This window comes from Molossus molossus, unplaced genomic scaffold (assembly GCF_014108415.1).
Source record: "Molossus molossus isolate mMolMol1 unplaced genomic scaffold, mMolMol1.p scaffold_m16_p_12, whole genome shotgun sequence".
NCBI lineage: Eukaryota > Metazoa > Chordata > Mammalia > Chiroptera > Molossidae > Molossus > Molossus molossus.
The window spans coordinates 45,137,838-45,157,078 of record NW_023425347.1 but is presented as its reverse complement, the minus strand read 5'-3'; the positions used below and the strand labels follow the sequence as shown (position 1 = coordinate 45,157,078).

The window sequence follows — 19,241 nt, the reverse complement described above, 5'->3', positions numbered from 1 at the left end:
CATCTCTGAGTCTGAGTGCCCTTGCCTGTAAAATGGTTGGAGCAGCAACCTTGCTGGGTTGATGGGATGATTTCCTTATTTGACATCAGCAAAGTCTGGAGCCCAGGGTTTGACAGGTCAGTGCTGGCTCTCTTTCCCTCTTGTCCAGTGCTCCCTGTCACCAGTTTAGAAGAGAATGTTAATGAGTTAATAGCAGAAGGAATATATTCTGGCGTAAGAGGGAGGAGGTGGAAGATGGGCAGCCTTCTGAGGCAGGCAAGTGCCCTAGGGGTGCTAATGGAGGGTTGAGGTTGATGGTGTGCTTCCCCCCTCCCCTGCCTTTCAGCCCCTGAAAATGCACTGCAGGGACTGTGCCCTGGTGACAAGCTCGGGACACCTGCTGCGCAGCCGGCAAGGCCCCCAGATCGACCAGACCGAGTGCGTCATCCGCATGAATGATGCCCCCACGCGCGGCTACGGGCACGACGTGGGCAATCGCACTAGCCTGAGGGTCATCGCACATTCCAGCATCCAGAGGATCCTCAGCAACCGCCACGACCTGCTCAACGTGAGCCAGGGCACCGTGTTCATCTTCTGGGGCCCCAGCAGCTACATGCGGCGCGACGGCAAGGGCCAGGTGTACAACAACCTGCAGCTGCTGAGCCAGGTGCTGCCCCGGCTGAAGGCCTTCATGATCACCCGCCACAAGATGCTGCAGTTCGACGAGCTCTTCAAGCGGGAGACCGGCAAAGACAGGTGCAGAGCGCGGGGGAGGGTCCCGCGGGGGAGGGGAGGGGAGGGGAAGGGAGAGGAGAGGAGGGGAGGGAGGAGATGTGGTCGCTGGCTGATTGGCCGCTGAGAGCAATTGTGGCCCCAATGCTCTTGCCATGACAGAGCTCATCTGTAGGTTCCTCCTGGTAGCTGGGCTGCTCAAGCTGGATTTATAAGGCAAAGCGAAATGAAGAAATTAGACAATCACATGGATAATTCAAGGCCAAATCCCTGTTTTGGAGGAAGAAGCCACACAGCTGCTGGCTTACACTGGTAACAAATGCAAGATAACAGCGTTATTGCGTTTCCTTTGACTTGTGGGAACACTAACCACAAAGAAGTATATGTGAGTTGATTTTCACTTTTCGAAGGCAAACATTTATTCAGTCAACCGATATTTATTGAGTACCTATTACTTCGCTGCACCAGACACCAGATACAGACAAAGAGGAGACAAATCTAGACCCGCCTTCCTGGGGTGTGCAGCTGCCAGGGCAGGCAGACTTGCAGGAGCAGTGGCCAGTGTGCTGAACGCCAAGGGACCGGAAGTAAACGGTGCTGTGACCTGCAGGACAGGGAGGTCGTGGTCTAGGGACAGGTTTCCAATCTGTTAGTTATAACTCAGTAATGGGACATGAAGTCGACGTAGTGGGTCATGTAAGATCTTTTTTTATTTTTTTATGAAATGGAAAAAATGGAATAGAATGACATAGAACAGACACAATCAGCATTCATCACCCATAGTAAGTTAGGCAAAGTAGTGCTTCATTAAATACTATTTATTTTGGTTTTATACATATGAGTATACATATGTACAAGGATGTTCTAGGATTAGTGGTGAAGATTGCACAAACTCGTGAATACACTAAAAACCACTGAACGCAAACTTCAAAAAATGAAATGAAAACCATACATACATGCACATGTATGGGCATATGCTCTATCATGATGTAACATGTATTTCCCACTATGGTTGACATAGTTTGAAAAGCACTGGTCTAGGAGATGAGGGAAAGTCTTTCTCAAAAAGTGCATTTAAGCTGAGGCCTAGGCCAATAAGTATTTATCCAGGAAAAGAAGAACCTGGGAAGGGGAGAGAGAAACCTCCTTATGGGAACAGGGACCGGAGGTGGGAGACCTGCAGGGCCTGGGAGAAAAGTCCCCTAAGGCTTCAGGCAGAAGGGGACAGGGGAGGGGACGTGGCTTCAGAAGAGGCTGAGCAGCAGGATCGTGAGCTCGCCAAATCTAGGTTAAAACATATATATACAGCTAGGTGTCAAAAGGAGCAGTGCACTGTGTTCCAAATACATGGCTCTAGCCTGGAATTCTGACCCCATCCCTCACTAGTTGTGTGGTCTGGACATGTTACCTAAGCTTTCAGTGACCTCGAATGTGCAAAGGAAATAGGGACCAGGCCTCACAGGACTGGTCTAATAAGAAAATCCCCTTGTGTCTTTAATTCCAAACGTGTACTTTTATAATCAATATGCATTTAATGATGTAATTTACCCCCTCCCTTACAACACTTGCTGAGTCAATTTCATATCTTAAAACTAAAGAGGTATGATAAATAAAATAAAGGATAGAAATAAACCCACTATTTGGCTAGTTTAGGCAGCTCATTATTGGTGAACACAGTCTTGTTGGAGAACACAGTCTTAAAGAAATACCAAAACCTAATGTTCCCCAATTCTTTTTTTTTTTCATCCTCACCTGAGGACATTTTCCCATTTTTTGTTCAGATAGAGTGGGAAAGAGAGAGAGGAAGAGAGAGAGAGAAACATCGATGTGAAAGGGACACATCGAGTGGCTGCCTCCCACAGGGCCTAACCAGGGCCAGGGACAAACTGCAACCGAGGTACGTGCCCTTAGCGGGAACTGAACCCGGGTCTCTGTGGACCGCAGGCCGATGCTCTAACCGCTGAGCCAAACTGGCCAGGGCATGTTCCCCAATTGTTTGCTTGGAAGAGCTTTCTTTAGAAGGGGGCGTGGCACCTGGTGGAAGGAGGAGAAGGGGAGCTGGCTGCTGGCCTGTGGCCTCCTTCCCTGGTCAGTCCAACCCGTGGATCACACGGGGTCCCGGTCATCATCTCGAGCTGCCACGAAATCCAGCCACTTATTGCCCTTTAAAAAAACCACAAATAAGAGAGACTGTCACTCATTTGATTGAGTTATTTAACCAAGAGAGCATTTGATAAGAGAAGAGGAATGAGGGGCATTATTTACAGTTTCATTTTTGACTTGTTGGAAAACTCAAATAAGTAGAAACACTCTTTTCAATACAAAACACTTCTCTCTTTTTAGCTTAATGATTGTTTGCTCATTACATATTCTTGAAGCCCTGCTGCTGTGCTCACTATTTGGGATAATTACCCACCGCTCTGAATCTTCTTCAGAAATTATTTTAAGTTGGAAATTTGGAGACTTTGTCATTCCTCCTTTTATTCACTTGGATCTTTAGGAAACAATCTCTCATCAAGACATATCTCACTCACTAAGTTTATTAAATTCTGACTGGTGGAAACCTTCTGCTCATTGGGTCTGGCTCCCTGGGGATCCCAGCTGGAAGGAGGGGACCGAATCTGTGTGGCTTGGCTGCAGGGCTGCTCCTATGCAGACATCCATCTGTGAGGGTCCAGTCCACATGGTCCCTGCTCAGGGGAACCACACTTAAGGATTTGTAGGAGGCCAAAGTACACTGCGACTTCTAGAATCTCTGTGCCTCTTACCTTTAGGAAACAATCTTAAGATAATATTGTATTGATTCAATATTCTCAGGTGTTGAGAATAACCTGCAACCTACTCCAGGCTGAAAGACCCAGGTCTGAAACAGCCTTTCAGAACAGAACTGCATCTGTAGATTAAAACACAAACCATTCCGGGTCCAACAGTATTTCCTCTATATATGCTTTTTTTTTTAACCCAACCAAAACATGGCACGTATCAAACATACACAAAGTGTGGAATATCTAATTTTATACATCTCATGATCAGGACATTCATTTCAGGCTAATATGTTGAAGAAACAAAATAATTCAATAGATTTTGATTTATAGAAGTTTCACCCTACTTAAAAGTGGAGGGGGAAAAAATGACTCAGGAACAATCTGCAATTAAAAAGGATGACAAATGATGGAGCTGGCCAAGTGGTATTCTTTAACATTAGAAAGTAACTGTACTTGAAAATAACTTTATAATTGAATAAGGGTACATTAGGAAAATATGATTCAGAACCAATATTATAGTAATTAGATAAAGGAAGCATAAATGAAATAACTGCAGGAAGAATATTTCCATAGAGATTATAAATGAGATTCTGGTGGAGCAGAAAGGCCTTTAATTGTAATTTAGTGTGCACTATAGAATTATCAGCTCAGTGTGTTACTTCATCATATAAAAGAATATCTGATAATTTTCCCTAATAAGCACATGACAGCTCTTCATATTCCTTCATTACAGCTGATTAAGTGTAAAAACAGTAGCTATTCCTTTGTTGGAAAAAGAGTTCAAATCTTTTCAGAAAGACAGCACAAAGCAGTTGCATTTCCATAGCATGGGATCCCAAAAGGCTATTATTTGGAAAGTCTGGGGAATTTTAAGTGGCTCTTTAAAGAACTCTTCACTTTTGTTTCTTTAGTCCTTCACTTTGTATTTGTGCCCACAAAACCTTTTTCTGTAGAGCACATCCTCCTGCATTCTGGGCTGTGGCTTGTGACCGCTACTGCATCGCACAAAAGGAAACCATTATGGGGGTGTTTCCGCCTCTGCGAAAGGCCCTCGTGGTATTTGGGCAGCTCTGAAAGTATAGGGACTCCGGTGTGATTCTCAGATCTGGGCTCCACATCCTCCCAGTTATTCTCTCTCCCTGTTTGAGCCCAGAACAACCGGCCACCCCCTTGTTACAGCTACACAGGTGTGGACAGGCTGGAATTTGAGGCAAGTCACCTCCCTCCCTTCCCCCTTCCCATTCAGTCATTTCTGCGCCATCCCACCTCCTTCGTTCCCAAAGGTCTTATGAATACATCCCGGGTGCGAAGAAAGGGGGAGTGTTAATACACACGTAGGCTCGAGGCTCCAGAAGTTTGCAAGTACTGCTCTGGCTACAGATGGTGGCTCCCAAACAGAGCGAGTGGCAGAGTGTTGGAAGGATATCCGTTTCTTCGTGGGTGCTGAAAGGCACTGGAAGGAATGGCAGATTTATCTCCTTCATTTGCTCCAGCCTAGCAATCCAGAGAGGAAGAAGGGCTCTCCATGTCTCAACACACCAGTTCGATACTTTTTATGGTGTTTTCTCATGAGTCCTTGAAAGAGCCAGGAAGATGGAGTTCCCCATGCCTGTTTTACAGGTAGAAATCAAGGCTCACAGACCAGCAGTGATGCCTCGGGTCGTTCAGTGGGTTAGTGATAGAAACTGGTAAAATACAAACCCACGGTATTCTCATCTTTAGGAGCTTTTAAATGGACTTCCTGGGCTATTACTGGGTCAGGATACAATGGCATGGAGAACAAACCTGAGTAAAGGGATTAAGCACTTAGAAAATTGGAGCCATTAACTCAGGAATGACTAAATCACCCGTTCCTGTCAGGTATTTGACAAAAGAAAGGGCTTTTTAGAATGCCCTTTTTTGTTCTTATGGGAAATGGAAATAACGCAAACTGCTTAACAAAATCCTCCCACCGGAAAGAGGGTGCCACACAGTGCAAACAGAAAAGGCTTCCTGCAATCCTGTTCACAGCACAAGCGGTGCTATGGCCGGGCCAAGGCAGGCAGTCTGACCTGGGGATGGGTGTTTGAAACTGGCTAATGAGGCATGCCATAAGCACCAAAAAAAAAATGCAAGTGCCACCCTAAAGAACTGAACTGCTCTCCACAGCATGGTAGCCACTCGAACAGGGTCAAATTAGACCTTGATGTGTCTCCACTGTGATCCTTAGGCTTGGCACGTGGTTGGAGTTCAGTACCAATGTCTGAGTGGACAAGTGAATAAATGTTGCAATGCACAGATTTGTTCCTTAAATTTTGTCAACTTTTGGTCTTCTAATAAAAATTTCCAGAGGGTGCTGAATGTGCTGAGGTAAAATAAAGCAAATGCTCACTTCAACGTAAGCATTCCTCTGGTTCTTTTCCTCTGGTCATTAGCCCCTTCTCAAAAGCGTGTACTGCAGGCCCTCAGATAAAGTCGTTTTGATCAACATGCTTTGTCGTCATGTGAATGAGGGAAGAAGATTCATTCCCGGCCAGGGCCACTGTGTGTGGAGTCTGCTGTTCTCCCCATGTCTGTGAGCTCGGTTCCTCCCACGTCCCCAAGCTGTGCATGCGAGGGCACCGTCCCCGTCTGGATGAGTGGGTGGTGGGAGTGTGCCCTGCGATGGAAGGCGTCCTTGCCAGGGTGCGTCCTGCCTTGTGCCCGGAGCCAACCACCACCCTGAACTGGAGTAAATGAGTTGGAAAATAATCATCTTACTTTTTTATTAATCTTTCTTAAATGTATGTATAGCTCACATTTATTTTAATGTTTAATACTACAAGTGCATTGGGTCTTTATTCAGATGTTTGCTGACGTTTTTGTTGCCAGAAGTATGCCATAGGGACTTAACTCGTGTTTATATCAATTAACCTATGGTACATTGGTTTTGTTATACGTCATTTTGCTTAAAGTGGCAGTTTCCAGGAACCTAGCGACGTTAAGTGAGGACTTCCTGGACGCCTAAGGAAGGACATTCGATCGAGATGTGTTAGTCTAGTTGAAGGCAAGCTTCAACCAGATCATTTGATAGCTCCATCAGTTGATGGACACGTCTGTGTTTAATCATATGTCATAAGCTCTTTCTTGTCCACCCTGCTTGGGGAACAAGGAATACTTCTAGTTAGTCAAGTACTCTAGTTAATACAGGGTTGGCACAAGGGGTTATCATCTTACCAGAAATTGAGTTATGGTGATATGCACTAGAACCTTGAGACATTGGTCATCATCTTTGGTGATGAAGAAGTCCCTTGAGCAGCCTTCAGCACCACAGGTCTGCCGTGGTGGCCACCAACATCATCTGTGATTGTACCGTGGAACACGGGGTGTTGGTAGATCTCTCTCTCTGGTAAGAGTTCCAGCTATTTACCAAATGGAGAGAGTGTGTGGGTTGATCGTCAGCCCTGCTTCAGAAAAGACTTAAGATGGTAGTGGGTATAATGATTATCTGACCAGCTCGCAGACTTCATGGTTGTCCCTTCCAGGAAGATCTCCAACACCTGGCTCAGCACGGGCTGGTTCACAATGACGATTGCGCTGGAGCTCTGTGACAGGATCAATGTTTACGGCATGGTGCCCCCAGACTTCTGCAGGTAGGACTTATTCTGCAAGTGTAGTTCGTCTTCAGTGTTGTGCGGGGTTTATAAATGTCTGATTCCAAATGTCAACCACAGAACATGTCTGTCTTCTTGAAGCAATTAATTAACATGTCCCGGGTTCTGGTGCTCGAAACAACAGCCTTTAATTATGTGATCGAAAATACTGAAAGTTTTTGTTTGTACTGATGGAGAATTAATCCATCATGTGGGCTTTGTTTGTCCTCTGAATATTTTATCAACCAAAAGTAATGCAATAATTGTCATAGTACTCATGATGAACAAGCATTAAGAAATATCAGTTTTATTCTCATTTGAAAGGAATGTGGTAAGTTTTAAGAATTAAAGAGGGCAATTTCTTTGACGGTAATGCCTATTTTCTAAAATTAAAATATTTTTTTGAGCCTCTTTCCCTCACTACCACGTAGCCTCGGTTTGTGCTTCTAAGGCCAAAGCACAGGAATAATCATTTTGATGTAACACTTTAAAGAGAACATACTCACATCTCTGTTGCTACTGTAAGTTACCACCTGGCATGTGCCCAGGCAGAGTTTGGTATCCTAACAAAGGTACCGATTTGCGGAAGCTCGATGGAAAACACATGTGTAATTTAAAGTTGTGATGCCCGTAAACTCAGGAAGTGCCCTTGACTTTAGGAATGCCTGATGGCCAGCACATAGCCTCAGTGCTGATCTTCAAACCTGGGATGGGGGCTGTTTTAAAGTTGATCAGTAAAATGTATGCCTGTTTCACGTGTATTAGACCTAACAACTTCTCAAAGGCCATGGGCCTTTATGTAAAATCCACAATCAGCAGGACTGAAGCAAGGATGGGAAAGGGGTATTTAATCATGCTGTTACCACTTGGCCACTTTTCTCCCACCCTTTTGAACCAGAAAACTCAGCAGCAGCAGTAGTAGTTTATATGTAAGAGTCAGGTCCCAGAAGAGAAGGAAAGGCGTGGACAGAGCAGGCCTTTGTCACATTCCGGGGCTCACTCGGCCCCAGGGGTGACATAACATAGTAAGGGAGGGTGTAGGGTCTAGAGCCAGACTGCACAGGTTCCAATCCTGGCCTGGCCACTTATAACCTAGTGTGACCTTGAGCATGTTGCTCAGTCTTTCATTGTCTCAGCAGTCTCATCATTAGAAGTGGAGGCGATGATAATAACAGACTCTGCCTCATAGGGTTGCAGGGGTACTAAACTTGCAGGTGCAAGTGCTTGGAACAGGGTCTGGTACATGGCAAGAGTTAGCTTGGATTCTCATCCAGTTCCTCATCGCTTAATTCACTGGCCTTGCTTCCCTATTTAATAGTCTATGTGCAAAAAGTAGGTAGGATGGTGTAAGAAAGCAAACTGTCTCCTCAAACCAACAAGCTAACAAAGACAGTGGGAGCATCCCATTGGGACATGCAAGGAGCTGTCAAAGTTGATGGTTATATGGCAGATACAATGATGCAGTATTGCCATTAGGAGGTCAGAGAGAAAGTGCATGAATAAATTGAAATGTTAGTGACTTACAGTGTTGCAGGAAATATTCCATTTACTATGGAAAACAAATGAAAGGCAAGTTAACCAGTCATTTCTTTTACTCAGAGTAAGTTCATGAGGACTTCCTGTACATAGATGGGAATAGTTTATGGAATGACACGAGCAAGGAAGTTGAGCTACTGTCCATGCACCGTGTGCTGCCACCTGCTCTGGGCTTCTGTTCCTCAGCCACCATCCCAAAGGTTCTCATAAGATGCTTTCAGCAAGAACTCTTCAAAGGACCTCTGTGCCCAGCGTCCTGTCAGAGAAAGTGGAGAATTGTGCCGGGTGTCGTCTGGAGGAGAGGGTTAGGCTAGAGAGAGCGTCCTGCTCAGTCGTAATGCCTCCTTACAAACGGTGAGAAGGGAAGGACCAGGAGCAGCACAGACTGATGCTCAAGTTCTTTCATCTTTATCCTGCAACATCTAGGTTGAACCACCATGGGGGTAATTCCTAATTGGGAGACCTTGAGCCTTACCTTCCTCATCTGGAAAGTAGTGATAAGAAAATAATAAGAACAAGCAGGTCGTGGTGAGGGTTACATTGAGCTCATGAAGGTGGAGCATCTGCTACAGTGTCCCATAGACAATTAGTCCTCAGGAAAGACTATTACTAATTAGTATTTTATCATAAGACATATGAAACTATTATTATTACTACTGTTATCCCGAGTACTTGAGATTTTCCCTGTAAGGTCCCAAGACCCTGGGGAGGTTCAACGATGAGGACACAGCTCTTTTGTCCCAGAAGCTCATGATAAGCCTTCCCCACCCCAAAAAATTTTGAACATGACAAAACCTCTTAGAGTCAAATGGCTCTTGCAGATGGTATTTGTAGCCAAAGAATGAAAAGGCAGTATGTACGTCAATCTCTCTACTAGTCTGACCATTTCCACCCAACTTTTTTTTTTTGCCTGCTTCTCCCAGCTGTTCTCCAGCATCAGAGGAGTTGGCAGGGATGCCCAGCGTCCAAGTGCGGGGGGGCCATGTCTTCGCTAAGCAAGCGAGGCTGGGGGTCCTCAGGTCGTGGGGGCACACTCTGACTGCAGGCAGATGGTGAGAGGGAGCTCTCCGCCCTGGACTGGCAGCCCTACCTCACGGCCCTGATGCCCAGACCAGCCAGTCGGGCAGCCTGGCTGCCCAGCACTCCCCCTTGGTCTTTATTTTGAAAGAAGCTGAGGACTGTAAGGGGTCATGTGTCATGCAGGGTACAGGTCACATGAGCTCTAGGACTGAAGGAGACAAGATATCAACAGGGCCAAAGGAATAAGGGAAGTTTTGCGAGAACAGAGCCTTTGGCAGGGCTCAAGCTGGTGGAGTCCACAGGATGCGAGCTGCCCGTGGGCAGAGAGTTTGTGTGTTCGCCTCACTGTTGGAGCCCTAGAGCGAGGACGGTAGAGCGTTACCATCCTGGCTTATAGCTGACGCTCTGTAAATATAAGTGAATGAGTGGCCTGTCCTGCACTCTCTTCAGTGTTGTAGTAAAAGGGTGCTGACGCGGGTGAAAACCACTTCTGCCTCTCAGAAGCTGTTGACCTTGAGAAAGTTATCTGACCTCACAGAGCCTTAGTGACCTTGGGCAAGTTACTTAATGACTGTCTCAGAAGCGTGAGGTTCTATGTCTATAAGATGGTGATGACAGTAGTACTTACCTCAAGGGTTCGTATGATAGTTACATGAGCTAATGTAGGTGAGGAGGGCTTGGTGTGTGTCAAGCATGCATAAGTGTACCAGGTGAAGGGACTCACTAACCTGCCAGTGTGGGTCCTCATTAGCACCATGTAAGGAGATGTCCGGGAGTACGAATGAATGGTGCTCAGTGGGGAGGAGGCCCGGTGGCTGGGAAGGGAAGGCAGGCATGGCCTCTGTGTGAGCTGGGTCCCATTTCTCTTCACTGTCGAGAAGTGGCCTCATGTGGCCTCAGCTGCCCGCAGGGTATCACAGGCTGTTCTCCACACACCTGCCCATTCTGTTGCCTCCTTCAAGTGCCCAGCTTCTCACGGGAATGAAGAGTTAGCCACATGGGGCCAGATTTCAGCAAAAAAAAAAAAGGGCCAGCTGTTCATTTTTTGGTAAATTAACTTTTTGGAACTTAAGACACAATTAGTACCCCCAAAAGAAGTCATTTACTAAATTAATCACAGGGACAGACTTTCATTCATTCAGCGAGCTTTTATTAGGCACTGGGGACGTAAACCAAAGATGAATGACACAGGGTCTTTGCCTTCCGTCACCTGAATGTCACAAATCTGACTCTGTCCCTTAAACCCCTCAGCCAAGGCTGCTGGAACAGAGTTCACACCCCCTCGCTTGGCGCACAAGCCCTTCAGGACCTGGCGTCTGTGTCCACCTTAGTTTCATCATCTCCGCTTACACAGACTTGTCTTGGCCACACTGAGAACTTACAGAGGAGCTCGCCTGCTGATTACGGCCCCTTCGCCCTTAGCTTGGAATGTCCGTCCTTCCGTCTTCATCTGATGATTACTACCGGTTCTTCACTAAGAATATTAACAGTGCCCTGGCTGGTTTGGCTCAGCGGTTGGAGCACCGGCCCTAGGACCGCAGGGTTGTGGGTTCAGTTCCCAGTCAAGGGCATGTACCTGGGTTGAAGACTCAATACCCAGCCCCAGTCAGGGTCGTGCAGGAGGCAACCAATCAATGTGCCTCTCTCTTTCTTTAACCCTCCCTCCTCCCACTCTATCTAAAAATGAATGGAAAAATATCCTTGGGTGAGGACTAACAATGACAACAAAGAATTATTAATGGCTGATAGTTGATATTTTTTTTGCACACACCACATGCTGGCCTTACACTTAGTACGAATACGTGTGCCATTTCACTGAACCTCTGCGATAATCCCATGAGGTTAACGCCATCACCATCATCATCTTCTATAGGAAGCTCAAAGACCAGAAGCAGCTGGCAAAGCTGGTAAAGCAGAGAGTGCAGAGCTGAGGTTTCAACCCAGGTCTACAGGACTCGACAGCCAAAGCTCCCAACTCCTCCCGCCACCATTTCAGATGCAGCGGGCCCTCCTCCTGTCTCCAACCTCCTGGCTTCGGCAGACCCCACCTGTGCCCTCACTCCTCTGCCTCCTCCCCGCCCCATCTCCTGGGTTGATTTTCCATCTCCTTTGTTTGCCTGTAGGCTCCTTAAGAGGAGGGTCGTGTCCACACTTGTATCTTCAGCAGTTGTCATTGTGTCCTGCACATGCTGTGTATTTAGCATGGATTGGCTCAACAAATAGATGTTAAAACCTCCCTTTCTTCGGCGATGTTTAAGAGACTGATTCTAAACTTATCTCAAGACCAAAAAGTGTCAGGTGAATAAAAAGTGGAATCTCAAGTGGCAAATTCAGATTTCAAGCGTCCTCAGAAGTCACTGGCGGTCACCTGTTTCATTCCCCACCAGGCCAGCATCGGGTCCTCCAAGAGGGGCTCCGGCCTCAGCCATTCATCTCCATCCTGCCTTCACCCCCAGACTCCAGGCTCATGCCTGTTCAGAAAGCCGGAGAAAATTAATCCCATGCTGCATCCTAGACAGCGTCAAAATTTATTATTGTATGGACAGTGTGCCCTTAAATCATGCCTTATCCACACAGGAGGCCACATCCATGCTCGCTAGGTGGACTATAAATCACAGGGGGAAGGTCTGTTATCATTACTTTACAAACTAAGCTACAGTGAGTATTTTTTAATCTCATTTCCATTGTAAATTATTGGCCATAATAATGGGCCCCGAGTTTAAATTCCATCTAATAATCTTATCTCTGGTCAAACTTAACCCATTACCAAGTTTACAACTCGCAGCTCCCATTATTTCTCCAGCACTGATTAGAGGAGTAATGACTCGGAGTGATCACTGTCATGGAACTAAATTAATACCTCATCCGTTAGGCGAAGGACATCGCAAAGGTATCGTGGGCATCAGAGTTTTGACTCTGCGGGAATGATTAGCTCACGAACATGCGCAAGGCTGCCAGCACCACGCAGAGTCCCCCCACCGCCTCCGCGCCGCGTGGAAGCGGGTGCTTACCGGGGACGCGTGCGGAACAGTAATGCGCCCGCGTGCTTCCCACTTCGTGACGTAGTCCTTGAAAACACTGTTGTCTTTCTTCCTAGATGCTTATTGTTTCTTCTTTCTTTGCCATAATTCGACCAAGTCTTACCAGTCGCCGGGTGTTTTCAATGCCTTCCTTCTCTCCCCTGTGGGTACCACTGATCTCTTATGAGGTGTTGTGGCACCACTTGAGGTGCGCGGGTTGTGCGGGGTGGGTTCAGGTGACTCACTTTGGCTCTTTGCCCCATGAGTCTCTAGGGACTCAGTGTGCCCCAAGTACACAATTATTATTCCACCAGCTTCCAGGGAGTTCAGCAATTCAACTTCCAAAAGAGGCTCCAAAGACAATAAATCAGGCAGAGAATAAAGGCGGCCCAGTGGGTCTCACTGGCCCGAGGCAGGTGTTTAGGAAGGCCTGTGGCAGGAACATTTACTTCTGAGTGCGACCATGTTCCCAAAGCGCCCCCACCACGCAAGCCAATTTCAGAACAACGCAGACACTTGACAGCTATTGATTCCACTCCCTTCTTCAAACGTTTCCCGACTACCCGCTATATGCCAAGCACCACGCCGGGAACAGAAATGTGTTTAGAGAGAAGCAAAGCACCATTCTTTCCTTATAGATAATCCAGACACAAACCCAGAGGGCAGGGTTAACCTAGACCATACCCGCAGTGGAATTATCCTGCCTTGCTTGTTAATGTTATGAGGTTTCTCTCCAATGGTACAGCTTAGCTTTAGAAGATTCAAAAACTGGACATGACACCCGGCTGGTGTGGCTCAATAGTTGAGTGTTGACCCATGCACCAAGAGGTCACCAGTTCAATTCCCAGTCTGGGCACATGTCCAGGTTGTGGGCCCGATCTCCAGTGGGGGGCATGCAGGAAGTGGCTAATCGATGTTCTCTCTCATCGATGTTTCTGTCTCTCTCTCTCCCTCTCCCTTCCTCTCTCTCTAAAATCAATAAGGAGGAAAAAAAATGTTTCATTGGACATGACAAACTCCTGCTGCCATTACCATTAGCGGGTAGGACTGTCAATGAGCATGAGGCCTGCGCCTTGCACCCTGACCAGCGGCACCAAGCACAGGGCACCTCGATAGCTAAGTGCTTGGAAAAACGCAGCAAGGACTAAGTTGTTCCCAACCATGTGTTGCCAACCCTAACAGGAACCTGGGGTGCTGTAAGTGCCGAAGCCCACCTGGCGGGATAGCTTTTTTGAGACACAAAGCCTCACTCTTAAGAGGACAGCTTTGATCCAAAATGGGGCCCTGAAACTTCTCCAAACTCTCTGCATGAGTTTTCTCATCTCTAAACTAGCAGAGATGACAGTGCCTTTCTCAGTGGGGTTTGTAGAGGATTAGCTAAGTTAGTCTATAGAGAGTGCTAAGCACTAGTTTTGGGGTTGAAAGAATCAAGCCCAGCATCTTGGATGGCCCGTGAATGAAGCTATGTGCGCAAAGCCAGGCATGGGGTTCTGCCTGGCTGCCAGATGCTCTCCTGTGGAATGTAGCAGGTATACTTACCTTAGACTGTGGGGAAGTAAATGCGATAATGTAAGTTAAGCACCAAGGCTTAGCGGGTATTTAATTAAATCAGCCATCTCACACCTGGCTGCATATTCGAATCCCCTAAGGAGCTTCTTAGCATTATTATATCTTTTTAATTTTTTGTTTTAATATAGTTTTAGACTTACAGAAAAAGTTTCAAAAATAATACAGAGAGTCCTGGTATACCCTTCACCCAGCTTCGCCTAATGTTAATATTTTGCAGAATTATGGTCCAATTAGCAAAACTAAGAAAGTAACACCAGCCCTGGCCGGTTTGGCTCAGCGGTTGGAGTGTCAGCCTGTGGTCCAGAGAGACCCGTGTTCGCTTCCCGCGAAGGGCACGTACCTTAGTTGCAGTTTGTCCTCAGCCCTGGTTGGTTGTGCGGGTGGCAGCCACTTGATGTGTCCCTTTCACATCGATGTTTCTCTCTCTCTCCCTCCCACTCTATCTGAACAAAAAATAAAAACAGTGTCCTCGGGTGAGGATGAAAAAGAAAGAAAGTAACACCAGTACAATGCTCCTAGCTAAATTACAGACTTCGTTCAGGTTCCAGCAGGTTTCTTACCAATGTCCTGTACCTGCTCCAGGGCCCAGCCCTCCGTCCCCTCAGTCATGACAGTCCCTCAGCCTTTCCTTCTCTCTCACGGCTTTCGTGCTTTTGAAGAATTCTGGTCACTACTGCGAGATGCCCCTCACTTTGTATGTCTGTGATTAGACTGAGGCTGTGCATGACTGGGAAGGATATCACAGAAGCAATAAGCCCGCCTCAGCCTCTCGTATCAAGCAGTACACGATGTCAAAATGTCTTATTACTGGCCGCGTTAACCTTTATCACTGGGTTGAGGTGGTGTCTGCTGGGTTTACTCATGGTAAAGTTGCTGTTTTTCTCTCTGTCATTAAGAAGCATCTTGTGGGAAGATACTGTATGCAAATAACCTCTGTCTCCTATCCACATCCCCACTAATGTTCCAGCCATGGGGGCGTCTTGCCTGCACAGTCACTGTGCCCCTATAATGAGGATTTCCTTCCCCTTATTCTTTCTAGGTTTGTTAACTGGAATTCTTCTCTAAGGAAATGCCTTTTCAGCTCCCTCGTTGATTTAATTATTCAGTTGTTTATTGAGATCATCATGGACTCGTGGATATTTATTTTATTTTATGGGTTTTATAACCCAGTACTGCCATTATTTATTTTGATACTAAAATCTAAGGCACGTTTTAAAATACCCATGCCTGGGACCCTCTCCAAGTCATTTAAACCTGAATCTGTGGAGGTGGAACAGACAACAGTATTTCTTTAAAGCTCCCCGCGTGCAATAAGTGTTGGTTCTCTGCCTCTGCCCACCTGCTTCTTTCAAAAAGGAAAACACCTTCTTCACGTCGCTCTGCAGGATTAGTGCCCGCACCAGCCCTTGGCATGCTGATGACAGGCTGCAGCCTCCTGGGTAACTGGCTCGGTGATGACCATCCCACCCCCGCCCGCACACCGTCGCCCCTTCAGCTCCCCTGGCCCCACTGTGGACATTCTGCTGATATTTTTGTTGTTTTCACTGGGACCAGGTGAAGGAGGAAAAAGCCACAGCAGCCTTTAGAAAGTCAGGTTTGACCTTGAACTGTGAAGGGTTGTCTGAGAGGAGGGCAGGTCACAGCTCACAACCGGGGGTTTTGCTGGAGCTGCTCTGGTCTGCCCTCCGTCCCCAAAGCACATTTCTGCCATTTGGACAAAGTTTTAATGGATGCACACGACCCCCATTTATTTGGACACCTTTGAAATCAAGAATTAAATTTACCAAATATGTAAATTTAATTTTCCCTTTAGGTGATCAATATCGAGCCAGTTAAGGTTTCATTCAAAGAGATGGTCATCCTGAATGAGGAAATTGATCCCACAGCGTCCTTCAGCTGGTTTGCAATTTCCCTTTATTCCTAGGTGCCAGATCAATCTCATGATTACTTTTAGAAACCTAATTGTTTCTTCAGTCAGACCGAGGCCAAGAATATGTCCAAAACTTAGATGAATCAGATTCAAAGCCCAATCTGTACTGGAATAAAAGCTTAACCCCAGATATACCATGGCAGCATGAATTTGTCATGGTGCCTCAAATTATGCCACAATAATTTGGGGAGATTTGTCTCAGAAGATTCTATTTCTTTTCATTTATTCTTTTTTATAGTGGTAGTTCCAACTTAATTTTTTCATAGCATGTGTTTTATGTATAGAAAACACCTTCTATTAAAATGTTAAGGGGACCCCAATTTCTAGGGTAAGTAAATAAGGAATATCTGTAATAACTGGACAGGACAGCTGCTGATATTTCCCAGTAGGGCACACGCTACTGGCCAGCATGACTGGGGCACAGGGGACAGGCTGGGTGGGTTAGGAGAAGGCTCTGACTAGGAGTCAGCATACTCTTGGTACAACTAGAAGTCTCTGGACAATTTGGGAGTTAGAATGGGGAAGGGAAATGATCTGTTTTTATTTTACTGTTATCTCTAGAGATGCTTGTAGAAGCAGACTGTATGGGTGCAGGAGTAGGACTCTCCAGTTGGGTCTTTACAATAGATAATTTTTGAGTCCCGAACACTTGAACGTCCTACATACAGTACCCTTTGGCTGTCTCCATCTGATAATGATGCTTGCTACTTTTATTTCACAACCTCCAAACCTGTCCACTTGCTTATTGCTTCAACATTAGAAAAAACTATTTGTTGAAATTCATTTAACTTGAAAATATGATTTGTGTTTATCAGCTTATGAAAGATAACATCTTACCTCAATCAGTCAAAGGAATTTGTTCTGTTTTCTTCTTCTTCTTCTTCTTCTTTATTGCTTTAATCACTCATCTCCTTTTCCTCCTACAGGGATCCCAATCACCCTTCAGTCCCTTATCACTATTATGAACCCTTTGGACCAGATGAATGTACAATGTACCTCTCCCATGAGCGAGGGCGGAAGGGTAGTCATCACCGCTTTATCACAGAGAAACGAGTCTTTAAGAACTGGGCACGGACATTCAATATCCACTTCTTTCAACCAGACTGGAAACCAGAACCACTTGCTATGAATCATCTTGAGAATAAACCTGTGTTCTGAGGACTGAGCGTGCCGGACCGGACCCCACGCACCCGCTGTATCCGACGCCGGGCTGCTGGACTTCCTGAGCCCCCGGACACGGACACGGACACGGACACGGACACGGACACGGAGGAGCAGACTGGCAGGAAACAGCTCCGCTCCTCGAGCTGGACGCGGACGGGACGGACTGCACAGCAGGCGGCGGGCTGACCGGAGAGGCCAGAGCTGGTGTGTTCCGGTGAGAACACTCCTTCAGTGGTGCCCCGGGGCTAATGACGTTTCCAATCTCTTTAAGATTGCCTTCAAAACTGGAACATGAGCAACTCCACAGTGTTTATTCGTTGTATTCCTTTATAGAAATGCCATGTCAAAAGACATTTTTCTATCAAGTGCTACCCTGACCTGACCTATAACCTTTGCCATCTGTTGGCCCGTGTGTGTGTGTGTGTGTGTGTGTGTGTGTGTGTGCGTGTGTGGTTTGTAAAACACAGCCTGGACGTATGCACGCGGTTTCTGAGAGCACAGCTCCACTGACTTTCATAAAGCAAATGCCCGAGATTTATTTATTGAGAGTTTTGTAGTGTACTCTAGGCCAGTATTTTTATAGATTATTACGTGGTAACTTGTCCTTATCTTTATTTGGGTAATTTGTTCGAACCCTTGACTCCCAAGCGATGGTGGAAAAGGCCTGGCGTCGGGTTGTGAGCGCTGTGCTCACGGGCTCACTGTCCGTGCAGTGGAATTGCACTCGGAAATGTTGTCTTGCGTTTTCTGAACCCTTAGGCTTCGAGAATAGCGATAACATTTTCCAAGATGCAGAAGCGCTCCACATGACAAAATTGAAAACCAAAAACTGTCACTAACACAAAACGATACCAAGAAGAGGCATGTAAAGGTAGCTTTCTTCAGTGAGATTGATTAGGTCCCTTCACGGAAGCCCTAGTTACCTCTGCGGCAGAACCATGTCACTGTGCTAGGTGGCCTCTTACATTTCACCGCAAACCCCAAATTCTCTGAGCCCCTCGTTGAGCCCTTGGAGGACTTTGAACCTTGAAATGGTTGGGGCCCCCACATTAGCAGGAGCCTTGTTTTAGGGGGCCTTTTATATCCCTACTACCTATCTCCCTCTTGTGGTTAAAAACATATTTTCTCCCTGGTCCTCCCCATTAACTAAATCTACTCCTTTCTTTGAGAGAGAGAGAGAGAGAGAGAGAGAGAGAACTTCCACGGTGTTGCCTGGCTACAGAGCAAGGGACCGCCCTTCCGTGAGTCTGTGAGAAAGGAGAATGCAAGGCTATTCCCTACCACAGCACTCATTTATCCTGTGAACTATTTAGATTCGCTGCAAATCTTACATCCACTCCCATTCATTCCTTGGTGGGGAGGAATGCAGAGGACTTATTTTATTCAGAGCCAAGGTCAGTTGGTATGAAAGACTTTCACGTAAGCAAGCCACATTGTTCAAAAATCGTCTTTTAAAAAACATCACAGTGTTTTCTTTACCCACGACGTCGGAGGCATCGGTTTCTCTCATACCCCATGTGAAGGCACCAGCAAGTATCATGCATGAAGACTGGCAGTTTTACAGAACATGACCTGGCTTGTGATGAAAGAGGTGGTCTCACATTCCCAGTTGCCTTCCCCGTCCTCAGTTAGTACTGAGTCCGTGTCCCCGTACCCTCTGGGACTGTTGATTATCTGGAGGACGGCTGTGCTGTTGAGGCGCAGATGCTGGCTAGATACTTGCATAGCGAGACGAAGTGGTGTAGCCCGAGCTGCTCAAAGCCAGGGCAATGGCAGTGTCTGTTCAAAACGTCCTGGAGTGTGTTCTACAAATGTTCTCAGAACTGTCAAGATAATTTTATTCTAGTACAGTCTCTTCTGCAGCATGGACTCTGAATACACAATACTTTATGAACGTATGCAAAGTGTATAAACT

General features: G+C 46.4%; 1 protein-coding gene across 1 annotated transcript; it reads left to right on the top strand.

The window, feature by feature from the left end:
* The first annotated feature begins 331 nt into the window (after positions 1–331).
* Positions 332–17,705, top strand: ST6GALNAC5 (ST6 N-acetylgalactosaminide alpha-2,6-sialyltransferase 5). Its single transcript, XM_036256904.1, has 3 exons — positions 332–735; positions 6,980–7,087; positions 17,089–17,705. Exons 1-3 carry the CDS (start codon positions 335–337, stop codon positions 17,318–17,320), a joined length of 741 nt encoding a protein of 246 aa, XP_036112797.1. The 5' UTR covers positions 332–334; the 3' UTR covers positions 17,321–17,705.
* Positions 17,706–19,241: the final 1,536 nt, after the last annotated feature.

What these genes read in the sequence shown, in the direction of transcription:
- ST6GALNAC5 (XM_036256904.1), top strand. Translation starts at nt 335, where the DNA reads ATGCACTGCAGGGACTGTGCCCTGGTGACAAGCTCGGGACACCTGCTG. An exon ending in CGGGAGACCGGCAAAGACAG is followed by an intron (nt 736 to 6,979) that starts GTGCAGAGCGCG and finishes TGTCCCTTCCAG; the next exon opens with GAAGATCTCCAACACCTGGC. An exon ending in GTGCCCCCAGACTTCTGCAG is followed by an intron (nt 7,088 to 17,088) that starts GTAGGACTTATT and finishes TTCCTCCTACAG; the next exon opens with GGATCCCAATCACCCTTCAG.